The sequence below is a fragment of the Convolutriloba macropyga genome, chromosome 6 (genome assembly GCF_964194025.1).
Source record: "Convolutriloba macropyga chromosome 6, txConMacr16.3, whole genome shotgun sequence".
Taxonomy (NCBI): domain Eukaryota; kingdom Metazoa; phylum Xenacoelomorpha; order Acoela; family Convolutidae; genus Convolutriloba; species Convolutriloba macropyga.
The window spans coordinates 23,046,234-23,068,562 of record NC_134473.1 but is presented as its reverse complement, the minus strand read 5'-3'; the positions used below and the strand labels follow the sequence as shown (position 1 = coordinate 23,068,562).

General features: G+C 33.1%; 2 protein-coding genes across 6 annotated transcripts in view; one reads left to right on the top strand and one right to left on the bottom strand.

Moving 5' to 3' along the window:
* Positions 1–22,329, top strand: part of LOC142341581 (uncharacterized) — a 316,826-nt gene that overhangs the window by 163,359 nt on the left and 131,138 nt on the right. The window lies entirely within an intron of this gene.
* LOC142341576 (uncharacterized) overlaps positions 1–22,329 on the bottom strand; it is a 62,994-nt gene that overhangs the window by 587 nt on the left and 40,078 nt on the right. For 3 of the 4 annotated variants that reach the window (XM_075392626.1, XM_075392625.1, XM_075392623.1), the window contains 10 exons: positions 16,640–16,738; positions 16,130–16,247; positions 15,520–15,624; positions 12,078–12,262; positions 9,991–10,098; positions 9,556–9,708; positions 4,751–4,885; positions 2,748–2,972; positions 1,011–1,099; positions 436–589 (listed from right to left, as the gene is read on the bottom strand). In XM_075392626.1, coding sequence (XP_075248741.1) covers positions 436–589; positions 1,011–1,099; positions 2,748–2,972; positions 4,751–4,885; positions 9,556–9,708; positions 9,991–10,098; positions 12,078–12,262; positions 15,520–15,624; positions 16,130–16,247; positions 16,640–16,738 — 1,371 coding nt within the window. The remainder of the gene's footprint in view (positions 1–435; positions 590–1,010; positions 1,100–2,747; positions 2,973–4,750; positions 4,886–9,555; positions 9,709–9,990; positions 10,099–12,077; positions 12,263–15,519; positions 15,625–16,129; positions 16,248–16,639; positions 16,739–22,329) is intronic. The other variant, XM_075392624.1, reaches the window with a different exon arrangement.

Below are 22,329 nucleotides of genomic sequence, written 5' to 3'. Positions count from 1 at the left end.
CATAGCTGTCTGAATAAAAAGGAATAAAAAAGGCTGCTGAGAACAAATCGCTGTTGGCCATACGCTGTTCCTATTCAGTAAAAAAAGAAGTAAGAAACAGCTATCATTGAATGAGTTGGAGACATCCAATCTGTAATTGTCAGTCCTCAGTTCACGCACGAGGAGCAACTTTACAGCTTAAACATTAAAGCCATATAAAGGAGGTTTTGTATCTCTTTTAGATAATGAACAAACAAGCAACAATTATTTACTGATTCTGCTGCTTTTATAGTCAAAATAGAAAAATTGAGATTGCTCATGCCTCAAAAGTGGCGTTAAACGAACTGAAAGATGTTCGCTTTGATTTGAAAAACTTGAGCAAATATTGAAGACACGATGAGAGTTCTCTCTTATTATTATAATGATCAATTGAGTTTGAAAACGAGGGACTCTCACCTTCACTACTGAAGTTGGGATGATGGCCTGCATGGATAAGGCGGCAGTAGCATCTCCTTCTCCTCTGAAGGGTTCCAAATCTCCTCCTCCTGTTGTAATTCCAACTCCAGAGGCTGATTTGGAGGCACTCTTTTTAAGCCTTCTACGATCCACACTGCAAAAACGAAGAAACTCAAAAGAGAAAACTGAATTTCTTAATTTCGCATCAACACTTCAGAATAACAATAATCTTATCACTCGGCGTTTGATAAAACAATCCCGATGATCAATTTAACATTGTTCAAGCAATCTTGATCATGTGACAATAAAGAAGTAATTGATTTAACATAATGGACAATCTAATTATTCGGAATATACTAAATTGTATTACCATGTTTAAACATTTTCTGACGTTTTGAGCGAAAAATAACATTTAAAGCTTCCTTTCAAACGTAGGCATCATTCTTATCACGCAGAGTCTTTGTAACGACCACAGTCATGATCTGGTATATTAAACTCAAGAATTCCCAGGAATGATTAAAGATTATTTTTGAAGTATTTCAGTTCTGCTAGACGAAATTGCATTGGGAACTGACCTTTTGGTTGATGATGGTTTGTCATACTGTTTGTCCTTGTATGGTCTCAAATCTGAATATTCACGGGTTTCAAGAGGAACCAGCTTGCCCTAAATGTTATTTAAAACTGTGATATTAAAATGTTAACAAGTTAAATAGCGTCTCGACCTATGTCTCTGTTTTTATCGTGTTCCGCCAGAGATCGACATCGAATATTACTATTTGAGCTTAACATATAAGTTAAGAATATGACAAGCCAAAACACTTTAGCTAATCGAAGATCACACATATAGATGAACTAATTTTTTAAAGTTAACTGTTCAATTTTCAACCAGAATCATTGTACCAAGTTCAGATTTCCTCCAATGAAAAACTCACAATCTGTGATCATTGGAGATACAAGGAGGCTCGGTAATGTGCGTTTGCACATAAAGTTCCCACCCCGCTCATCCACATTTTTGGCATAAATGTCTACCAAATGAGAAACAGATAGAAAACACCCAAAAATTCAAGTACTTTTCAGGAAAAAAAGTATTAACAAAAAGATCGCCTCCAACGCAAATAAGTCAGTGTAGTAAAAATGCTGCATTAGAATGATGAGATCAACCATTATTACGAAAGCATGTCAAGACCAACAACAAACAACAAAATCATACCACAATAACAACAAACATTAATTGCATCCAAAATTTTATGTCTATTTAAAAAAACAAAACATATTAACAAGGTCAAAATAGCAACAAATAAAACTAAAACTAAACAAAATAACTTTTAAAAATAAACAAGGAAATGGGACCACTCCATGAAAAAGCTCGGTAACATTTAGACAAAAGGAACAAAAAAACGGCAAAGTTAAAAATTGGCTTAAAATTTTAAAAACAATTAATTTCAAATTATTGAATACCATTAGATAGAAATTGAAAACATCCAACATGTTTATGATCACATACGCCTGTATACGAGGGCATTAACATCTGTCATAAATTATTTTTTTTTGCGTTTACAAAAAGAAAACAAATAGAGACAACAAACAAAAATTCAATTTGAACTTGCGAGAAAATGTTGTCAACGCCGTAAAGCCATTTTTGCCCCTCAAAATTTGTTTAATTGAGCCTTTCATGAACGCCAATAATATTTTACAGGACTTCTTTTTTTGAGAGTAGGTAACAAGTAGACAAAAAATGAGAAAAAGTCGAAATTAAGTAAAACTTTGTAATTTTAGAAAACAATTATTTTCAAAGTCATTAAAGCCATTAGCTACAAAATGAAACAATTAAATAGGTTCCTCTAATCGTCCAAAGAAGCGCTTGAGACCTGTAATTATTCAGAATATGACTTATGTCTACCAAAAGGACGTCAAAAACAGACAAAAATCACAAATCAGTTTACTTTTTTGGCGAATAACCCGTGTCAAAGCCATAGGGTCACGTATTATTAAATTAATAACTGACGTTTTTATTAATTTTATTTGATTTATGAAGGGTTTTTATTTTTTATAACTGTTCTTCCACTGCATTAAGTTTCAATCGTCCGCTGATAAATTGAGGCGTCTACTGGTACCGAACTTTTTAGTAAATTTACTCATTATTATAGCTGGTATCTTAATTCTGTTGTATCATTCCACTTTTGCATCTTAATACAATGTAAAAGTGCTCAACACTTGCTCATACTCAATCCTCTTAATTCATTGAAAGTAAAGATATGGACGTTTGTGATGATGAGAACTAATGGAGTCCCAATTCGGAAAGGAACACTTACATGGCTATGCGTGTACATCCCATGTCCATCCATGGTCCTGGCGGGTTCGAGTCGAGGCACGGGACTGTGTGGGATCCGGATATCGGCAGCCCCCTCTCTCTCTTGTTCTACCAGATCTCGCACAGTGGATCCGATGACATTGGCGTGATCCGAGAAGCCTCCCCGAGTCATGAGTCTGTTGGTAAATGCCATGTGGGTTATGGCATTCTGGTACATGATTTGAACCTAAAATAGGAGTGTTGGCGCAGAAAAATAACTGTTAGCTACTTTGACACTCGATGAGTCTCGAAATTAAGATGTCCGCACCTGAATTTTAGCGCGAGTAATTTTGCATTTTGTTAGCCTGGTATGTCTAGAGAACTCCCGTGCGCGAACAATTGCGTCTAGTCATGAGAAATCGGCGCAATTAGAGAGACAAGTTCAAAAAAAGAAAATGTTTATGTTCACACAATGTCCCAAAAGCGTCCAACAAAAATTTTTTATCACAGATGATGTGTATCCTACTCATCCTGCAGAACTTGCAGAATTAGGGAACGGCGATAGTTAAATTTTCAATTTTTGACTTTGGCCTTAACCGTTTGTATTAAGCAAACAATCAGACATGCATGATAATTTCAGAGTGCTAATTCAGTTGTTACAATAATAAACACATAAAAAAAGCAGTACCTAAAAGAAATAAGGTATGTCGACAAAACGTCAAATAAAAAGACGGAGAATTAACACATTCAGGCCTCATTTAGACAAAGTATATATTATAAATGATCAGGTCTCATAAATAAACAACCATAAAGCCGTTTTCAAACAATTTTCTCAGCAGCAGCAGCTAATTATTAAATAATATCACGATTTATAGTCAAATAGTACTGCCCATGTAAATTAATGACCGGAATTTTTTTCGAAAAGCGGTAAAAAATAAGAAAAAGTAACTATTTTTCTTTTTAAATTCACATCGTCAACATTTTTGTGAACGTTATTTAATTGTAGAAATCGTAAAACTTTTTGCACAATGAAAGAGTTACAGGGATGTTGCTTCTCGGTTTAATCAAGACTCGTTTGCAATTCGTGTTTACTATATTAATGTTGAAAGTCGATAACCGCAAGGAATTGAAAGAAACTATTTTACAATTTGAATTCATCAACTAAAAATAATGAATGCAAAAGCAATTGCACTGATAAATGGAAAAAAAAATTGATGGTCTACATTTGTTAAAATTAACAAATGTTCGAGTAGGCAAAAACAAAATCCAATGTCAGGAAAACAAAAAATTGAAAAAAACATCCGCAAGATTTTCCTCAAGTTTCAAAGAGCTCATAAACAGTATCAGTTGTTTTCACGCAAAAGATATGAATCGAAAAAAAATGACTCAACGCAAATAGTAAAGCGTTCAATTATCTCCTATTTCTATTGCTACAAAACTAGATAACAAGTGCTTTGTCTTCAAGGTACTCCCTGTACGGCTAAACACTTTTAGAATAGCCCCATTCTCGTTTTCAGTGAGAGTCCGTCAAAAAGTGTTGAATGATGCAAGTTTCTTATCAGCTCATTCACGTCTTTTCTACGCAGCTGTTTCTTTATTAAAGCAAAAAAATTTGAGGAAAATTTTGTTGTGTCTTTTATGAGATTCAAGAGCATCTATGTGAAGTGCTCAGTATCTTTCGTAAAATCATTCATTGCTTTGGTAAAGCTTCAATTAAGACATTAAGCTTCTTAATTTCCGATTTGACTATTACGATCAAAAATAATATTAAGACAATGACTTTTAATGCAATGAATTATAATGGTTCCAAAAACTGCAATATGTGTTGCCGTGATTTGTTTACGAAACTACCACTCAACCATTGACAAAGTGGTAACTTTTTTAATAAATTTAATTCTGTTTTTCTTTACAATAGGTTAAAAAGCTTAAAAAACACAAAATAAAGGCATATATTTTTTTAAAATTCATTCGTAATCCTTACATTACACGCTCAGATTTCTAAATCTGTGACCCTACAATGAGTACCTGTTTCTTCTGTCTGTGTCTCTGTTTGTCTCTCAAATGTCGATGGTGTTCCTCAAGGTGTACCTGCTGTTCTCTCTCCCACACACTCTCCTGCTCCACTGCACTCTCCAGTGACTTCAGTTTTGGCATCTCCGGCTGCAAAGACACACGACGATTCACAAAATATTAATTTCTATCGATTTTTGGGGGGTATTGTCATGATGAATTAGCAGATATTTCCTCTTAAGATATTTTCAGTTCTTAATGTTTGAAAAAACGAATATTTAATTGTTCCGACCCCACTTGTGGGGGTGGGGGGAGGAACTATATACTCAAACGGGTTTTTTTGTTCAGTCAATTTTGGCCGATCGATATATTCGTCGCAGAGAAATGTGAGTGGTATCATTAAAAAGCTGGTCCAGCGTAGAATTCAAAATTAAAAAGATTTTTTTGATTTTCGTTTCTTTCGAGGAGTTATCGAGGATTGAAGTTTTGTTTGAACACGGGACGTTTTGTTCACTTTTAGTGTAATTTTTCTCAAAATTAAAAAAATTTCTATAAAAATAGTATTTCAAAATTAAATTTCACGCCAAAAAATGGACCAAATTTGTGTTCCTAAAAGACTAAAGGCGATAAAAAATACTAGTTCTGGTCTCTTAATACTACAAGTTTACTAAAAAAAATACTAAAAGTTTACTAAAAAAAATTCGAATTCTAATTCAGAGCTCTTTTTTTTTATAAAATTTTTCGCTTTTTTGCTTTTTTTGAGTTACCTAAAGCAAGTCACTTTTTATATCGAGGTTCTATTAATGACAAACCTTCTTTACATTCAAATGAAGCCCAATGAACAGAAAACACCGTTTTCAAGAATTGCGCATGTTTTTTTTGGCTTCGATTCTGAGTTTTTAAATTTTTTAAATGAAAACTTCTTTTTGAGGTTTTACTAATTTTTTGAGTCCTATGGCATGGATTCATTGACTAACAGTGCAATATGTTCCATGATGAGCATTAAGTGAACATATCTAGTGCTTTCAGGTGACAGCTAATGGCTGTTCAGACTTAAAAAAAAATTTTTTCAAATTTTTTTGAACAATAAATAATCATAAAATTATTATCGTGAACTGTAAGTCAGTACAGGGGTCACAGCACCCTCCTCCTTCCTACTGCAACAATATTTAATCTGATTGGCGCTTTTATCTTCTAACTATTGATTATATACTTCAATGACACAAATTTTCAAAAAATTAAAATTTTTTTTTTGATATTTTCGTATTATTGGTTACTTTTGAAATCTTATCACATTATCCAAATATTGATATGATGTCTCCTATTGGCTTCAAGAAGATGTTCAGTGGATCACAGATAAAAATTTTTCAGAAAAATTTATGGTTTAAATGGCTTCGACACGTTCTTCTCGCACTTTTATTTTGAATTTTTGGTTTTTGCCTGTTTTTGTTGTTGTTTTAATAGTCATGATATCTTATTGATTACCTATGCATGACCAACATAAATGTACTCCCATGGAGGCACCTTTGAGAGTATTTATTGACTTCCGTTGAAAGCTATTGTAATGTATGGCTGATAAGAATTTAAAAATAAATTTTCGAAAAATTTTTTTGACACTAACAATTCTTAAACTTTTTTGTGAACTGTTAGTCAGTGTCAGTACTGACAGGACCCACTTGCATTCTACTGCAACTAAAATGATTCTGGTTAGCGGTTTTATCTTCTAACTATTGGTTATATGACTTCAATGACACAAGATTTCAGTTCTTTTTTTTTTTAATTTTTTGGATATTTTTATATTATTGGTTACTTTTGAACTCTTATCACATTATCCAAAAATTTTACAAATTATCAAAAAATAATTATAGCCCCATTGGCTTAGAGATGGCATTCAGTGCATCACAGATAAATCCTTCAGGGAAAAGCTAATTGTTTAATTGGTTTCGACACTTTCTTCTGGCACTTTTCTACTGATTTTTTGTTTTTGCCTGTTTTTGTTATTGTTTTCACAGTCATAAAACCTATTTTGATGTATTGGTATTTTTCTATGCATGACAAACAATTTTCTCTCCCATCGGGTTATATCGGAGCGCAGTTATTGAGCTCCGTTGAAAGATTTTGAGTTTAATGGCTGTTAAGAGTTTAAAAATAGTTTTTCGAAAATCTTTTTTGAACATTAACCAACCTTAATTTTTTTTTCGTGAGGTCCTGGTCAATACTAACAGAATCTTTTTTCGTTCTACTGCTACCAAAATTAATCTGGTTAGCGGCTTTATCTTCTACCAATTTTTTTTAAAACTTTAATGCCACGAGGTTTCTTAATATTTTTTTAAAATTTTTGGGTACTTTATCTTATTTTTGGATCCTTTCGAAATCTTATCACATCATCTTGATCATGCTGATAGTTCCCATTGGTTCAATGAAGAAGTTCAACGGATCATAGATAAAGTTTTCAGAGATGAGCTTACGATTTGAATTGCTTCGTCATTTTCTTCTGGTCTTTTTCTAATGAATTTTTGGTTTTGGTCTGTCTCTGTTGTTGTTTTCATAGTCAATAACGTGTTTTTAGGTTTTAATGCTGAAATATGATTGACAAACAAACATGCTTTTCCATCGAGGCATAACTTAGCGTATTTACTGGCTTCCGTTGAAAGCTAATGAGTTTAATGACGTTGATAATGCGTGTTTCCTCGAAAATTTCGTGGTTCTAATGTATTTGTTCATAATTGTTGATTTTATGAAACTATATTGACAAAAAAACACCATTGCTCATAAAAAATAATAGAAAATAGAAGAATTTTTTATTGAAAAGTTCATTTTTTTTAATGCCTTCGACATTTTTCTCGCTCATCTTTTTCTTGAATTTGCTGTTTTTGTTCTTTAGGTAGCCGCAAATTGTTGACAGGTCTCATAGGCTTTTAATTGAGGATTGAACGATTGATGTTATCCGAAGCAGTCAGTTTATAGCGAATAATCTTAAAATTTTGATAAACATTTTGAAATATTTTTCAAACTTTTCAATTTTTGTTGTACTTTTCGTCAAATTGTAACTTATTTTCATCAATGAGAGGTCCAATCCTACTTCTTGTATTTCAAAAAATAACATATCTGTTGATATTATTTTTCACCAATATATTGTTTGTTAGGCAATATGCGTTTTTCTGAACGTTTATTGAGTGGCCAATTTTTGTGTTTCTTTTTCTCGTCTTTCAGAACAATCGCGTAATAACCTATCCCAAGGGTTTTCAAAAGTGGCCCAAGTAAAATTATTTAATCTCTCAGTAAAAATCCTTCAACTGAATTAGTAGAAATAACAACTGGAATAAAAAAACATAATATTCAGATGATAACTAATGATTTTAATGTTAGCAATAGTTTGTGTTTTCGCAAATTGTTTGTATTTTTTTTTGAGTTTTTATTGTGTTAGTTTCTATGGCTTATTCTAACCAAAGACAGGTCCTTTTGGTTTTGTAATAACTTATTAGTAATTTATCAAGGATTATTTAGTTAAATTTTTTCAATTCTTGGTGTAAAAAATGTTGATTAATTTCTAAGTTTCGCCTCACTGTTCGTTCTTTTTGTCGGCTTGTTACCTAGTCTCATTAAGAAAACACTCCATCAGCGGTATATTTAGGAAAAAGTAAACTTGTGTAGTTAAAGTTTTATCGGACTGCTTTTTGACGTTGTTACTAGGTGCTTTTAATTTTAGATATTGAGTTTTTGCCGTGAAATTTTTGTTAATGCTAATTTTGTTGTTTGTTTTTTTTGTCTCTTAGTCTCTTTGATGTCAGATCACGTTGGTGCTTTAATGAGTCATGGCATTATGCAATTCAATTAGTCGATAGGTTTTGTAACGGTTGTTTGAAACTCAAACATCTATTTTTGTTATCTCTTCATTTGGTTGACAATTTAGTCAAAAATGTAGATGAGCTCGGGTCGGAACATCATGTGCAAACGCACATTAACGAGCCACCTTGTTATGCTAGAAAATGTCAAGTTCATCTGCTTTGAAAATATTAATAATGGCTTAGTCTAACAAAAGACAGGTTCCATTGCTTTCATAGTGACTTTTACTAATTTTACCCTGAATTATTTTGTTATAAGCTAACGATTCTTAAGACTTTTGAAATTATTTGGTTTAAAAAATGTTGATCGATTTTTGAATTTTTCATCTTCTTTATAGTTAGGAAATTGTATCTTTGTGAAGCTAAGGTTTTATCTGATTGCTTTTTAACGTTGTTACTAGGTGCTTTTAAGTTTATATATTGAGTTTTTGCCCCGAAATTTTTGTTTTTGCTTATTCTGTTGTTTGTTTTTTTCCCATAGTCTTTTTAATGGCAGAACTCGTGAGTGGTGTAATGGGGCATGGCATTATGTAATTCAATAAGCAGTTAGGTTTTGTAACGATTTTTTTTATTTCAAACATCTATTTTTGTTATCTCTTCATTTGGTAGACAATTAAGTCAAAAATGTAGATGAGCTCGGGTCGGAACATCATGTGCAAACGCACATTAACAAGCCACCTTGTTATGCTAGAAAATGTCAAGTTCATCTGCTTTGAAAATATTAATTCTAAATTTTGCTTCGGTAGATAAATTGCTGACCAAAAGTTGCTGAAACAATTAACAAACCAAATTAAGTGTTTTCCCATCCAACCGAAACCGGATAGCTAGTATCAAATGAGCTTACAAAATGCATAACGGACTCACTCTTTGCGGCACATATCTCCATCAACTTTTATTATGAACGGAAAAATCACACCTCCCAATATAAATACTCCCCTTTCCTCCAAATAATAAGTAAAGACAGTGAGAACCAACTCGTCTGAATAAGTTTGAGATTGGGTCTGGAGATGGAGCTTGTAAGTGATCACGTCTGCTGCTGCTCAACTGATTCTGCTGGTCTTTACCATCAACCCTCACAGCTGACTTCCCTCTCTTCGTGAACTGGGGAATGTTCAGCAAATTGGGAAGCTAAAACATACTTAGCATGCTTTATTCTACAGTTTTACACGATCAAGGATAGGCAAACATTTGTTTAAGAAACTTAGAATGTACACTATTTCAGTACTACGAAATATTATCAGATCAAATTCTAAGCCCCAATTTTTTCCATAATGTGGAATATTTCTCTCTCTCAAAGTTTGCATTAATGCTACATCATTTGATCGTATCTTAGATTCGTGATATTTTTTATTGATTCCTGGCAACCTGTTTAACAAATAACGCGTATTTAATAATTAACGATTTTCTAACCTGATTAGCAATTTGCTCTTCACGTGGCTTTTCTTCTGCGCTTTTTTTCTTGGTCTGATCATTTGGCGCTCCAACTGCAGACACCTTCGAATTGGGTTTATTCTTTCCCTACAAATAAAACACTACTTGCACTTGTACTTAACTAAGCAGAAATTCATAAAGTAAAAAATTTATTTAAAGATGATTATGGTGATTTTTACATTAAACATTGAACAATTAAAACACGAGTGGATATAACCCTATGAAACAAAACAATTTGTGTTTCGCAAGCAAACCGTATTTGCTGTGGGTTCCTGCAATAGATGGCGATAAATCATTAAAATATACACGCTTTGCATGCACATCAAAAATGCATGAGTTGGTAGCAATTTAGAGTACTACACTGTCTAGTGTGTAAGTATCATATACTCGGACGGTCAAGAATGAAAATACTTTTTAACTGTAGATATCTGTAAGTAACTACTCTGAACAGTCTTTTAACAAGGGAGATGTTTCAGGCAATGCTGCGCGTAATTTTCGCAGACGTGAGGCCATGAAATTGAAAACGTACAGTTTCATTATGAGACACTGACGCAAACTTGTATTGGAAGAAAGAGTTTTTTTATATAATGATAGGCAGGAATTTAGAAACTACTGAGTTTTCTTTTAAGAAATCAATTTACATCTCGAATTGAAAGCAGAAACACTTTGATGGCCTCCAACCAAAAAATCAATGAATGGGTAGAAAAATTGTACCTATAGGAATCAGAATTGCAGCTTTTAAAATGAAATGTTCTCAAAGTATTCTTTGAAGAAAAACATGAAAACATCAAAGTATTCTTTAAAAAAATGAACAACATGAAAAAAAACCTAAAAACCATTAGCTAGATTTGTCGAATTACTGCAAATTGATTTTATCCTAAATTTGTAAAGAGAAAAAAATAGTGGAACCTTAAAAATAGTAAAAAAAATAGTAAAGAGAAAAAAAAGCAGTTGATTAAATAATCAGTTTTTTGGTGTTTCTGCTTAAACTTTAATCTTGAAGAAGATATCAAGCAAGGACTGATACTACAGGTCAAAAATCCATAACAATAAATAACACATTCAATTTTTACACACACTGCTAAATTTTAGATTAACACATATTTGGCCATTAACATTGGATATCCATAATTCTTGCGAGCCAGCGCCCCTGCCAAATAAAGTGAGCCAATTTATCCATTTTATGAGTTTAATTTAGCAATTAATCATAATTTAACATCCTAATTTATGTTAGAAATTTCATAGCTGAATATGTTGACAAAAGAGCGATTTACGGCTGAACCGTTCTTCTGCCGCCCAAATCCACAAAATAACAATTTCGTCCCCTCTGAAATTGGGATGCAAACTTTTTCTTCCAAATTCTACATCCTGAAGCCATACTGTAGCTTACAGTTGACTGGAGATTAAAACAAGGTGTGCAGAAAGAAGGTTGGAGCAGGCATCATTGACACTTAGCAGCCAAATAAGATGCAAAGATGAGTCGTTAATTTCAATTCGGTTTGATGTTCGTTACTGTAACTAGCAAAGTTGTTTTTAATAGTTCGAGAAGGCATTGTTAACATTAGGTCACTGGCCACTGTGCCAGGCAACGACATACAGTATTTTCACAAAGAAAACTTTGAAAATTTCATATCATGAGGAAAAGTATCATTAAGTTAAGGCTCTGAAACCGAAATAGAACACTTATAAATTGATACTTAAATTATTAAGAGTCATTGGAATAGCTCTGTATTAAAATTGAATAGGCCTTCAAAAACAAGACATTGAAAATTGTATCGAAGGTATCAGCTTTGACTAACAAGCAGGACCGGCGGATACTCCCTCAGCTTTCACTATTAAAACAAAAACCACTATCAAAGCGCGTGCTATAATCTAATGGAATTAACTGACTTAAATTGTTCTACTTTAAATTACAACAATAACTCCAACCTAAAAAATTCTTTTAAAAACTAACGACAATAACTGGGATGAGGAAAATAAGCAACTGGTTTCTTTGTTACTTTATTTTAATCAAAGCAAAGTTGTATACTACAAGAGCAAAGATAGATCAAATGTTAGTGCCTCACCTCCATCAGATCTAACAAGATGCTGCTTCCTCCTTTCGGTTTTACCTCCTGCTCCTGCTCCTCCTCCTCTTCTTCAGAGTTATCTGCACTCTGATTGATCACAACTTCACCAGCAGATGCTTCCGAAGGAGGTACCACCGACACAGCCGACTGGTCTATCTGGAGTCGTTTGTTTTGAATCTTCTCTGAAATCCGAGAAAAGATTTTAGAATACTTGTAATGATTTTTCCAAGACTTGTAATGATATGTGTGCGTATAACAAACGTGTTGACTTACTCGTTTTGTGTGCACACGACGAATGTGAAAAACCAATTGAACAATTATTGAAGAGAAAACTGCAACAAATTTTCAACTGGTTTTGATTTATCAGTTTGTTTGTTTTTCAAATAGATGCGTTTCAAAAGCATAGCTCTAGTTATAAAACCATCAAAACATAAGTGATCTGTAGATGCATTAAATTGAAACTTAAACGCCACTTTGACACAATGCTCAACAACAGAACTGACAAAATGCTTCTATCAAAGGTTTCGAGAAACCTCGAATTGTAAAATGAGTTTCAAAAATTCGTAGGCTATCTAGACGATCCCGTCCTCGGTCTTGTCATTATCACAAACCTTACGACTATTTATCGGTTCATTACATAAAACCACAATTTCCATGACTTCCAGTCTTTTTCAAAAATAAATCAGAAAGAAGTAATTGAATATAGATAACCGAATCCTCCTTCAATAATTCGAAGCCAGAGAATTTAAAATCCTACAAGATTAATTGAGTTTTGCCGCCAAAATGGAAAGTCAAAACATTTTTGTGTATCTTTCGTTTCGTTTGTTTTCACGCCATCTGGTTTTGTTGTTAAAATGTTGAAGTTATACAAACCCAATAACTCCTTGAAAAAAGTTGGCATAGATGCCCATTAATTTATTGAGAAAACTCCAGAAATACGAGAAGAATTACTACTCTAGTAAAAACTAAGATCAGACAATTACAAATTTTAGGGAATCTTACACTTTTCTTCAAATTCCTAGACAACCGAAAAAATAGTTTTAAACTAACTTATAACTAAATCTCAAATACGTCAAAGACAAAAATCAAATAAACTAAAAAGATTCTTGAGCAAGAAAGATCTCAGCAAGGAGACATGTTTGACTAATTTACATTTACTGCACAAAACAAAATCAACTTTTGTTCCATGTTTGAATGAAATGAGTGCCAAAGTGAAAAAGAAAATTAATATCCACCGGAAATCCAGCTGTCCTCAAGAATTTTGTAGCCCAAGCACGTCTCTTAATTCTAAATGTAGACACATTTAACCAGGTTAAGTTTAAAAAGTAATAGAAGCAAAGCAATGAAAAAGCAAAAGCAATATCAAAAGTTTTTGTAGGTGTACCAAACAAATCAAACTTTTCAATTTTCTCACATTACTTCTTAGAAATCAATTTGTCCAATCAGTTTATTATCGCAATCAATTTTTTGCTCAATAGAAATACTAAAAATTAAATACTCGCAAGCAAAAAATTACAACATGAAGAAAAAATTACAACACAAGTGTTGCAACATGAAGAAAGGATTGCGTTTTGCATTTACACCGCTAATAGAACCATTTGTTACTTGAAAATAATTTTTAAATTAAATTTACCAATCAGAAGAAACTAAAACATTAGAAATATTGCATGAGCAATCTATAAAAAACAAAAAGAAAAGTTCGTTCTTTAGGTTGACTAACAAAAAATGAAGTGTCTACCGATAGAATTAAGAAAAGTTTTTAGAAAAATCAGCTATTTTTTTTTCTTCAAAGCTCAAGATGTATTTCTGTTTGACTGATATAACAAATCTTTGTTTCGTAGGAAGTGACTTTTACACCATAGCGGGTCTTTAATTTTAAAAATTACTATAACGCAGTTTAATTGGTTGACGTTTTAATCTGATATAAGGGAGTGTTTTTATAAGGGAATGTTGAACTTGTTTTTCTAGTTCAACTTAAAATTGAATATTATTTCTAAACCGACAATTTGTGTCTTCCAATGCCTGTTATTGAAATGAGTACCTAAAGCTTTAATTTAGGATTCAATGTTTTTTTGACGGCTCATAATAATAGCTATCTAAGTTTTGTTTTTCACGATAATTTGTACTCTTAGAAAATTTGAAATATTTTAAATCACTGTTGCTAATCATTAAAAATTAAAAAAACTTAACACAGCCAAATATCTTATTTTTCGTACCCGAATTTTAAAAAAAAAATGTTTATAAAATACAATACTGCTTGAACAGAAGAGATTGCTCAATATTTTTTGAAAACCATTTATATTTTAGAGAAAGAAACGATTCAAGTTAAACAATTTTAACGATCTCGTTCTGAACAAACTCTTTCTCTTTCTTGTCTTGAGCAAATTTTGTGGCAATTTCGAATTATTGCACTTGATACATCAAACAAACATTTTGCAAAATTTTAAAGAGGTATATTTGCAAAAGCAACCTTCATTCAACTATGGAGTTTGAAAAAACTTTTTCTCTCTCTCTAATTATGAAGTGAAATATAATATCGCGAAAAGAAAGAAAAATGTATGAAGCTTTAATTAGAATACGTTCTCAATAAAACAACGTAAGAAAGATGTAGTAGCAGTATATGCGTCAACTGTTGGGAGTGACAACATAGCAAGAAAAACCAAATTTCGAAAGAATAGTTTAAACGAAACCTTTTAAATATTCCTCGTTTTTTTTTCAAATGGTTTACCAAAGAATTAAATTTCATGGAGTCTTGTTGTGCTCGTTGAGCTAATTTTTTTTCTATCAGTTCAATTTTGAAAAATACAAATATACATTTACGTGAAATGTGAATTCGAACTCGAGTGTATAGGCGAGTAAAGTGAAAACTTTACGCCGCAATTTTTCCTCGAGAATTAAAAGCTTCCAAAATTTTGTCATCAACCGATTAAGTTTTTTGAATAGCTTTTTGAATGATACCACGTTTGTATCTCACCGCAGAAGACACCGATCGGTCAAAATTGGCTTGACAAAAAAGTCGGGATGGCATAAATTTCCTGAGCCCCAAATAAATTGGAGGGTTGGAGCAAACATTTTTATTTCTTGTAAATTTGAGATAGGTTTTTGAATTTGGCTGGTTGATACTTATAATGTTCTATGAGGTAGGCACTGGTTGGTGGCATTTTATTAGAGTTCATAATTAAGTTTGTTCGAACGTTTTTTTATATTAAACGCAAAATAGAATAAAATGATTGAAACGTCGAATAAACTAAAACTACGGCAACTAAAAACAAACGTGAGCATAGAAATTAGGTGATAATAGTACAATTATCTACAGCACTACTGGCAAACGTGGTCCTTGGATTCTACTGAACCAATTGAACGTCGGATTAATGAACATCTGCTATGTGAATTATACACACTAAAAGACATGCAAGAGCACAACGTGTAGTGCTCAAACCTCTCAGCCTGAGAAAGGCTTTTTCGGGACTCTTGGCATACGTCTCATTTTGCCACCTGCTCAGCACTGAACGTTGCGTATCCATCATTTTGGCCGATTTCTCACCTTTGAGAAGAAACGTATTTATCAGTTAGAGTACGACTTTGTTTTTTAGTGGTTGTCTTAAATACAGTCGAACAGACAGTTTTTTGCACCAAGATTTATGCATTCTATTGTGCCATTTTGAAGAAAAATCTACGAATCAGTCAGTTATGTGCCTCTAACTGATATAAAAATAAGACACCTTGAAAAAATTTTGATGAAAACTATGATCTACTGAAACATCAACTAGCAATAATTAATCAATAAACAAGATTCTTTAGAGAACAGTAAATAAGTTGCATGAGAATATTAAACATCTTGATTCTCAGAACCGTCCACATTTTGGATCGAATTTTGAAACCACAGATCGAATTTTTGAAGGGTTGGGGTTTTAGAGTAGTTTTAACATACCTGTTTGTTCCTGTATGTTTTATTACTTCCAATTTGGTTCTAAGTACCTGGAAACTGTGCTACCTACTTAGTGTATTGTATTTGTAACATTTCTGTGAATGATTTAACGAGAGCTAACGTTTGATCTCTCGGTCGATGGGGTTCCTGCCACTTTTGATTTCCTCCCAAAACCTGTCCTCGTCTGAAGTGTGTTTCAGCTTCCCTTCTTTCCTGTACTCCTCCTTCAGTTGCAGCACCTTCAATTAAATCTAATCTCATCGTGGAAAATTCAGCAGCGTTTTCGGATGTGCCAAATGCAAAAATCTTTGTTCAGAAATGCTGGAAGTCAGCAAGGGGAGATTGGTTGACTGTATCAAGATCTGGACCTTATAATGATAATTATGTATCTGGTAACATCGCTACAGGACAAAACATCAAAGTGTTTTAAAAAAGTTTTGCTCTGTCTAAGTTTTTTTATTCTATAAGAATCTGACATTATTGTTTTTATTTACATCTTGCGTGATGAATGAAATAAAATTAATTATTTTTTCTCCGGGATCTCGGCCTGGTTTGAGAAAGCATTTCTTAGCTCAGCTCATCGATTGATTTAATCATTATTTTCCTGCTGAATAATTGAATTGGTTGATACCTGGTAGATGCGTGACTTGGGAACATTATCCAGGTATTCCTGATCATGGGTAACTTCTACTTTGTTCTTCTTGGGCACTTTGCTCCGTCTCTCCTTTTGCTACAAATAATAATAACTAGTTAAAAGTTGAAATATTTCCATGCACCTCCTCAATTGAAAATAAATAGCCGGAATCTGATTTCGCTTTACTTATTCTACTGATTTCGATCAAATAAATCGACTGATACTGATCCAAATCATTCGAATATCGAAAATGGAAACCAAATTCCGTAACCAACTCTTTAAAACAACGTTCAGCACGGTAATAGCAAAGAAATAAAAATATAAATAAAAAAGGTGATTTCGAAAGTTTTATTTTTTCAATTGCTTTACGACCAATTTGATCAAATTAACTGCTTAGTTTTTTTATAACACAACGCCACGCTGATCAAGAATTTTACAAGCGCACAATTGTCACAGTTTCACAACTAAGAAATACATCAAAATCCAACATATTATCTTTGAAAAATGCATAAACAACGGAAACTATTACGTAACGCACATAGAATGTGTGCAGGGCCTTTATGGTATGCTTATGGTTGAATTATGGCCATTTTATGACCACGAGGTTCCACGGTAACAATTTACAAGACTAAGCAGGTGTCTTATTGGTGGAGTTGTTTTGTTTCCTTTTTCCACTCTTTTCCATGGAATAGAAGCTTCACTGTTTTGTTGTGGTTTCGCACCACTGCAGGACATATTGTTTGATATTATAGAATTCAAGCCAAACAAGATTGTATCCAGATAGTGTAACGGGGGAAAAACGGTCCACAGCATATGCATGACATAAAAACGGCTTGTTAGAGTTGAGTAATAGACGTTAAAAATGAAAAAATACCCATCAAAAACACACTAAAAATAATATCCGTTGATGATTACAAGAAAAGTTATTATCCCTAATGCCTAGTTCGTGGTTGAATTGAAATGAGAAGTAACCGCAATCGACAATAAAAGAGCAAATTTATCAGAAAATTTCAGGTATTTAAGTTCTTACGATTAGTTGTTTGCTTATCAAATTCAAATTAGGCAACCTCAATGAGTCCAGAAAATTTTATCGTGTAAGATCTGATATGACATCTCATCAATATTTTCATCGCGTAAGATATTTTCAGTTCTGTCATCTTAGATGAATTTTCATCAATAGACGTCTTATAAAACTGTTATCACTTCTTACAAGATCGATATCAGTTTGCCAAAAAATTTGTAGTATAAAACCTGATAAATAATTTATCAGAGATTGTTAATCTCACAAGAATTTATCGCATGAACTTATTGGCTTGAGAATTACTAAATAAAAAAATATTACGGGCACAAAAAATTTAATGTGTTGATCATAACGTAGATAGAGGAAAACCTTCTCACTTTTTCAATAAAAAAGTAATTTTTCTCAAATTATCATTAATAGTTGCCTTAAAAATGGCAGTGTTGGGAGAATTAATGGAAAATTATATGGCTTAAGTCTAGAAACTAAACTAAAATGGCGACTTGTAATTATGCTGCAATACCTTGATGCTCAGTGATAGTACTACTTGTCGAAAAACAAATAGTATGCTTATTTTAAGATCCCGGTTGTATTACTGAGAACAGCTTGCAATCAAAAAATAATTTCTTGACCATTGTCAATTAGAAGAACTTCTAGACAATATAGCATATGTAGACGACCCTCAATGTGCTCTTGGTATTTTGCGTTTTTGCCTTGGTGCTCCCAAAATGGTCTACTACTCTTTGCGATGCAATTCTCCTTCGGACGAATCAAATAAAGTACTTCAGAAATTTGATTCAGTTCAGCGTGCAACCTTTGAAGGTATATTTGGAGTTTTTTTGTCAGACACCTCTTGAGACCAAGCACGCCTTCCAATAAAAAAACGGTGTAGGAATAAGACGATTAGCGGATCAAATTCAGGCTGCATACGTTGGTTCTGTTTTTCAATCCTCTGTTCTTGTAGAAGAAATAACAGGCCGTAATCCAACTGAAGACATCTCATTTGTTAAGGCAGTTGAAGCAATTAGGCTAAATTGCGATGACATATCCCTCTCAAAGAAAAATTCAGGAGGAACTTGATAACTCAGCCTTTGACAACTTGTTAAGAAAACAAAGTTACATAAGAGAAAAAGCTCGCTTACAATCTCTTTTTCTACTGTAGTCTGGTCCCTGGTTATCCGCAGCCCCCATTCCAGCTCTGGGACTACACCTATCTTCCAATGACATCCGTGTTCCTCTCAAATATCGACTGGCTGTAGAATTGTACGAGAACGAGGGAAAATGTCCTTTTTGTAAATCTGGGACTCTAGAGATGATGGGCGACCATGCGCTGTCATGCATGGTCGCGGTGATATGATCCCCCGTCATGATCGTATACGGGACAAAATTATATTAGCTTGATCGGAAGCTCTTTTGTCTCCCATCTGTGAACAGAAAAGTTTACTACCCGACAATAACTCCAGACCGGGCAATATTTTTTACCTGTATGGAATGCCGGTCAACCAACAGCTTTAGACGTTACCGTCACTTCTCCCTCGCAGTCAAGCCTCATAATAAATGCGTCAGAGGAGAGTGGTTTTGCACTGTCAGCTGCTGCGGTTAGGAAGTACGAACAATACGCCCAAAATTGCAGTGAAGTCGGAATTCGATTCATTCTTCTGGCTTTCGAAACGTTTGGAGGATTTTCAGAGACAGTTCGTAAGACCCTCAAATGAATCGCTACTCTGGCTGATAACAGAAATTTGCAGCCGTCGGGGTTGTCGGTAGCCTTCAGTAGGTTATCTCAATCAGTCTCTGTTACAACAATTCGGGGGTCTGCAATCATGCTCCTTGCAAGGGATGTGAGATTATAGACACATACGATACGGGAGCAAATCTTTGAATCCTTGTTGCAGAAGTTAAGAGGCGATTCGGCCTTGATTATTGTGTCATCCATGAGCGGGGACCATCTATACTGATAAGTTTTTGACGCACCCAATTAGCGGGGAGCACAAATTTTAATGAATTACGTATCATAATAGTTGTAACTCAGTGACGGGTGAAATGTGATTGCCCAAAACAGGAAGTTTTACCTCAAACAATTTTTCCAAGAAGGAAACAAGAGTAATTGCATGGGTGATAGCTTGGGTTGAACTGATAAAAATGATCGTTTATGATCCAAGATTGCTGCTTAGTGCTGCTAGAAAGTACAATTGGAAAACTTTTCGAGCGACTATTTCAATTTTTAAATGATTACTTTTTCTGACTTAGATCTGATCAGATCATAAACATTGAGCATTTTTGACAGATATTTCATTAACTAAGATCTAATAAACAAGATCTTATATCGTGGCAAACGTTAGTGAGACAACAAATTATCTAAAAAACTTTGGCAAAGGAAAATTTTGTCAAAAATTTGTCAGATCATACTCAATAAATTTCCCAGAATTACTAGGAAAGGCTTTGCATTATTGCGTTTAGAAGATTTTCGAAAGCATTTTTCGATGGATGTCCAAACTGTCAAACAGCCAAAATGTGATGCAGTCCATCTCTTTATTTTGAAAAATGTGTTCACTAAAAAGATGTGCTCTTTCAGCCATCAAGATTGAATTTAAACAAGAGTAACTGTGTCTATCGGACCGAATTTACAAACATTTGTCAGAAACGAACAAATGATATTACTCTTAGATCTATAGGTTTGGTTGAAGTAATGATGTATGTGTCGGCACAAATGGCTCCCTTCTGCCGATAGAACTGCACAACAAATTGGTTATTCAAGTTTTGCTGTCATCATCTTAAAAATTTCACCGGCTTGTTGACGTAACAGGTATATACTTCTGCGCAACAGCAAAAATATTAAAATTGTGATTTCATTAATTTTTATCCGTTATTCTTCTAATTTTCCATTACGAAACATTTTGACGTAAATGATTATGTGCAGTTATTTTTACAGGAATAAATTAAGGAACTTTCTTCATTTATCTTGGCAAAAAGTGTCTGTTTACACATTTAAAAAGCCTACAGCATAAAAACTGCTTCAATTGAAAAAGAAACTTGAACTTGATTTCAATATCCTTTAATTGGAATCGATCAAAAGGAATCGTGTTGTTAATTTTGACGCTAAACAGTTATCGCGACACTCTGAAACTTCGAAGAAGCAACGAGAAAGTTTTTGTCAACTTTTTATAATTCCTGTAAATGTTTAATTCCTCAATCACCAGCGAGTGATCACAAGCAACATTATTACAATGATTAAATATTACAATATGATTTAGGTAAATTTTGATTTTTCTACGTAACAGAGCTAAAATGTCTTCATTGAAGCAAGAGATTGGACTTTTTAAACAAGTTTTTAAATTGATTCATTGTTCCGACCCCAATTGTGGGGAGAGGAATTATAGACTCAAAGGGATTTTTTTGTTCAGACAATTTTGGCCGATCGATATATTCATCGTAGAGAAATGTGAGTAGTATCAGTAAAAAACTAACCCAGCGTAGAATTCGAAATTAAAAATTTTTTTTGAATTTCGTATGTTTTGAGGAGTTATCAAGGATTGAAGTTTTGTGTGAACACCGCATGTTTGGCATGATTTTGCTCAGTTTGTGTAATTTTTCTTCAAATTATCAATTTTTTATTATAATGTAAATTCAGAATTACATTTCAAGCCACAAAATTAATCAATTCTGTGTTCCTAATAGACAAAAGGAAATAAAAAAGACTGGTTCTGGTCTCATAGGGAAGTTTAGTTTAAAAAATCGAATATTATTTGAGAGCTGTTTCTTTAGAAAACTTTATCTAATTTGTTTCTTTTTAAGTAACCTAGAGACTATTCACTTTTCATATCGAGGTTTCGTTATTGACAAATCTGATTTACAGCCAAATGATGCCCAGAGAACAAGATTCGTTTTCACGCAATTGCTCATGTTTTTTTGGCTTTGACTCACGGTTTTTGTTTTTTTTAATAAAATTTTGATGTTCTTTTTGACCTTTTAATATTTTTTGGATTCCTAGGGCACACTATTATTGACTAAAAGTTTCGTAGGTTTCGCAATGAGCCTTAAGTGATCCTATCTAGTGCTTTGAGTTGAAAGCTAATGGCTGTTAAGACTTTAAAAAAAATTTTTTCTTAACATTACCTGATATTAAAATTGTTTTAGTGAATGGTGATTCAATCTTGTAATGACAAGAACACCTTATTTTCCACAACAATCATAATTAATATAGTTAGCGGTTTCATCTTGTAACTATTGGTTTTATGAATTCGATGCCACAAAAAAATTAAAAGGTTGGATTTTTTCCTATTATTGGTTCCTGTTGAAATCTTTTCCTACTATCCCAATATTTATAGCTCCCATTGGTTTAGAGAAGACGTTTAGTGGATCAAAAATAGAGTCTTCTGTTAAAAGCTTTTGGTTTAAATGGCTCCGACACTTTATTCTCGCACTTTTCTACTGCGTTATTTGTTTTTGCATTTATTTGTTGTTTTTCTCATTGTCAATCTTTTTTGTAATGATTTAATGATGATTTAAGATTGTCAGACATCTTTGGTGTCTCATTGAGGCATAAATTAGCGAATTTAATGGCTTTCGTTGAATGCTATTGAATTTAATTGCGTTGACACTACGGGGTTTTCTCACAGTTTTCGTGATTTTAATGTATTTGTTGATAATTGTTGATTTTTTGAAGTCA